Here is a 4,228-nt window from a genome sequence, read left to right on the forward strand (position 1 = left end):
TGCCGGCGCCCCGCTTTATAGGGCCCCGCGCCGGTGTGCCTGCCGGTGCGGTTAGCCTGCCCACCCTGCGCCTTCCAGCACCTTCCAGAGCTGCTTTGGCATCCCCAGGACAGACAAACAGCCTTTTGGCTGGCCCCAACCTGCCACCCAGAGAGCAGCAGAGCAGAGCTCCGGCCTGGCCACAGCGGGCACACCACCCACGCGCCTGGCACGGGGCTGCACCAGCTCTGCCAGGTGTTACAGATGTGGTGTCCAAAACCAGAGGTGAGGACACTCCTGCAACAGGTAGGATCACACCCAGGAGCTGTGGTGATGCTGCTGGCCGGTCTGGGGGTGCAGTCAGAGCATGGAGCTCCCTGCTGCAGTCCCAGAGCCACAGCAGGGCAGCACCAGCCAGCCGAGGAACAGCCAGGAAACCACAAACGCACCCAGGAAGCTGCAGCGGAGGAATGGCCATTTCACATGGGGCAAGCAGCAAGAGCATGGAAATATTCTGGCAGCTGATACAGCACCTTGAAAAAACACCTCTGCATCCCATACCCATCCACACACCTCCTCACCCTGCCAAAGCCTGCGGCCAGGGAAGTGTTACAAGCACTGACAGCAGAAAGCGATGCAATGATCTAATTCTCCACTCTATTTTTAGGGCTGCCACTGATAAAAGCTGAAGTGAGACCCAAAGCCGGACGAGCACCCAAAGGTGGGAGACGCTGACAGCCACAGGCACACCCAGCCACGTGCTAGGGTAGGGGGTGCAGAGCCATGGCAAGTGGTGCCAGCCACTGTCCCCAGGACAGGCTACTCCCTCTGGCTGCGACACAGGGTTCCTCTGCCCTGGGCACTCGAGGCAGTATTTGGACCCAGGACGTGTAGGTGGATGGTGACAGTCAGGAAGCCAAGCAGATTTGTGGCCTCCTCCTCACACTCACTCATCTCATCACACTTCAGAACAAGACAAAGCAGAGGTGCTACAGGGTGCTCAGAGCAGCTGTGTATACCTGTGGTGGGAAGGGTTTGCAGACACCACACTGGTTTCCAGAAACGAGAGTGCAAATCAGCTCACCTGGTTGATGGAAATGGGCGTGTGGACCACCACCCCTCCAACGATCTCTGTTTTGTAGGCCACCTGGGGCTTCCTGTCCTGGGCCTGGGGCACCACCGGAGGCTTTGCGATCTCCGTGGCTGGCAGGACACTGCCGCCCTTTGGCACCTGAGGGAGAAAGAGTGGGATCAGGAATATAGGGTGACTGTGCTGGGCAGCCCCATACTTGCACCAGGCATCCCTGTCTCTGCCTAATGCAAAAACATCCCTTTAAAAAATAACACCTGAACAAGCATCCCAGTTAGAAAGGGTGTGGGCCCCCCTGGGCAGTTTGCAGGAAGCACCCAGATGGGAGATGAGAGGTGCTGAATGATTAAGCACCTCACAGGAGCCTGCGATTCGCCTCTGCAGCTCAGTGCGTTTGTGGGACACTCACTCCTTTAATTGTCCCCGCTCTACTTACAGCCAGGCTTAATGAGGAGCTGGATCTGGCTAACGAGGCTGAGCTGCACGTCCGCAGCCGACAGCCAGGCACTGTTGTGCAGCCCAACGCCTAGCTGTGTCCCTGCTGCAAGCAGTCCCACACCTCCAGGCACAGGCTCTGCTGTGGGGACCTGACTCCCACTGCAAGCATCTTCCCTTCCCCCTCACACCCCTTCCCTCTGGCACCTGGTCCTGGACAGAAAGGCGAGTTTCCAAGTTTCCCTTCCCAAGCCTGCACTTCCACGTCCTAAATGACATTCATGGGGTCCCTCACTCCAAGCCACCCTCCTGCCTTCCCCCCAAAGCAGGGTAGAGTGGCAGTGTCACCCACATCCCACAGTAGCCCTGGGTTTCCCAGTCAGCCGGTGACAACTCCTCCCTGCAGGGCTGGATGAGCCGGTTGGCCAGCTGGGACACAGCCAGAGTCAGGAAGGGCTGGCCAACATCAGGGTAGGGAAACCAACCCGGTTTCTTGTAGAACCAGAAGATGCATCTCATCCTCCTGTCACCCTAGCTCCCACCTCTGCCAGCCTGGCAGACCCCTGCCATGAGCTGCCTGGAGGCAGTGACCCCAGAGGAAATTGTGCTGATGGTGCACCCAGACACACAGCACAGGCAGGCTCTGGCTACAGTTTTACCAGCTCAGGAGGGGGAGCTTGCAGCCAGTATCACCACCCGAACCCAGAAAGAAAAGACAGGAGCCAGAGCCCCTGCAGAGTCTGGTGGCTGTGGGTGCAGAGGCTGACACACCTCATGTGTTTGCAGACAAAAAAAATGAAAATACAAGCCAGGTCTGGTCTTGCAGGTGACTTTCCCACAGAGGTTACAACACAGCACTCCAGGGATTTTAAAGAAAAAACTTATTTGATAGGCCCCAGTTCTGAACATTTTACTGTGATTTTTCCTTATGTTTGGTTTACACATCATAAACAACACGCATCAGTGCACAATCTAGTAAAATTGCGTGTGTTAAGTGTTGGCCTCACTGCTCACTGCAGTTCAGCAGAAGCCCCCAACCCTTTCACAGGGAGCCCCCATCCAGGTGCAGGGAAAAGCCATCCTGGAGCACAGGAGTCCCCAGTGTGGATGCTGCCAGCTGAGCATCACCCCCAGCCCGTGGACAGGGCTCCCAGTCCTGCTGCACGGGGAGGGAGCGCAGCAGCATCCCTCATCGCCGGGAGCTCTGGGCAGCTGCGGAGCACAGACTCGGCGAGGTACTGGGTCAGTGACCATTAACTCACGGCTCTATGAACACAGCAGTAAATGAGAGGAGATGGCAGACGAACCCCTCTGGATGCAGGCACAGCCTGCTCTGCCATGCCCCACAGTGCAGGGCATTCGCCGTGCCTTGTCACAAGACCCAGCGTTCCAGGAAGAATAAAAATTGAGTAAATAAGTTATTGAAGCACAAGAAAGATGCCCTTTGACAGCCACAGCGAGGAGCTGGCTGGGCAGGATCCCAGCCAGCAGGAGCAACAGGAGGGAGAGGGCCCTGCAGCAGGCAGGGATGGGGATGGCTCCAACAGGACCTCCCTGGGGTGCAGCCGCTGTCCCCCACAGCTGGGCTGGGGCAAAGGAAAACGCATGAGTAAACCCCAACCAGGGGAAGCCCTGGGGGTGGTGGAGGGAACATCACAGAGGAGCATAAAGCGACCTACCGTGATCTTACTGGCCCGGTTCAGTGCCTCCACCCAGTCCTGCAGATCCTTCTGATCACTGGCTTGCAAGAAATAGCGCTGGGATAAAGCATTGATAACTGCCAGAGAAGAAAAGGAAAGGACGAGCTGGCAGCAGCCCTGAGGACTCAGAGGGCAGTGAGCCCACACTGCAGCCTCCCATGGCAGGGTGTGCCCCCACGGAGCCCACAGGGGTCCCCCTCACTCACCAAAGCAGAACGGAGTTTTCGGCTTCTGCTTTGGGGTAGCGATGCTAACCTGTGACAGAGCAAATCAGGGAAACAAGTAGAGATAAGAGTACATGCTAATACCGGGCACGAGAGCTGGAAGTTTCCACCCACCCACTTTGCTGCATGCCACTGCCAGGCACCGCTCCCAGACCGGGTTCTGCTGCCCCAGGCAGGACCCCCCATGCCCACGAGGACAACCTGAGCTGCAGCACAGCTGTGCCAGCTGCTGGGGACTGGCCCGTGTCAGAGTAACGCCATCCACGCACGGTGGCGGGCACAGGGTCCCGGGGGAAGGTCAGCACAGAGCTGGGGCTTACGTCCCCCGTGTCCCTCCCGGCACCAGCCGCGCTGCGCAGCAGAGAATGGAAAGCTTTCAAAGGCCCTGAAAACAAGAGTTCCTCTGGACTAACACAGTCACTCTTGTCAGCAATTAAGAAAATTGAGGGAAAATAGTGGTGGTTTTCCCCTAAAGAGTAGGAATCATTTATATAAGAATAATATTCCTTGGGGCTCCAAGCACGGTATTTATTCTGACAGCCCTCCTCCTTCAGAATCAGTCCATAATGCATTAAATATGTTTTCTCAAGCAAACCTCCATTTTTCTGGCATAGTTACTGTTGGTAGTTCCAGCCTCTGTCAGAACGTAACCCTGCAGTTTGTGACCAAATGCTGTCCTGCAGCAATTTTCATTTAGACTAAAACCTATATAATTTGTAAGTGAGGCTCTCTCCAAAATGGGGAAGGCTCAGCCTCCCGGCATTGCTTCATCTGTGCTTAATTTATAAATCATGATTCAG

The 4,228-nt window shown here is 56.3% G+C and overlaps 1 protein-coding gene across 1 annotated transcript in view; it reads right to left on the reverse strand.

The window, feature by feature from the left end:
• PLEKHA2 (pleckstrin homology domain containing, family A (phosphoinositide binding specific) member 2) overlaps positions 1–4,228 on the reverse strand; it is an 8,840-nt gene that overhangs the window by 3,339 nt on the left and 1,273 nt on the right. The window contains exons 3-5 of the mRNA XM_009071111.1: positions 3,411–3,459; positions 3,184–3,281; positions 1,064–1,210 (exon numbers count right to left, since the gene is read on the reverse strand). Coding sequence (XP_009069359.1) covers positions 1,064–1,210; positions 3,184–3,281; positions 3,411–3,459 — 294 coding nt within the window. The remainder of the gene's footprint in view (positions 1–1,063; positions 1,211–3,183; positions 3,282–3,410; positions 3,460–4,228) is intronic.

This window comes from Acanthisitta chloris, unplaced genomic scaffold (assembly GCF_000695815.1).
Source record: "Acanthisitta chloris isolate BGI_N310 unplaced genomic scaffold, ASM69581v1 scaffold35013, whole genome shotgun sequence".
NCBI lineage: Eukaryota > Metazoa > Chordata > Aves > Passeriformes > Acanthisittidae > Acanthisitta > Acanthisitta chloris.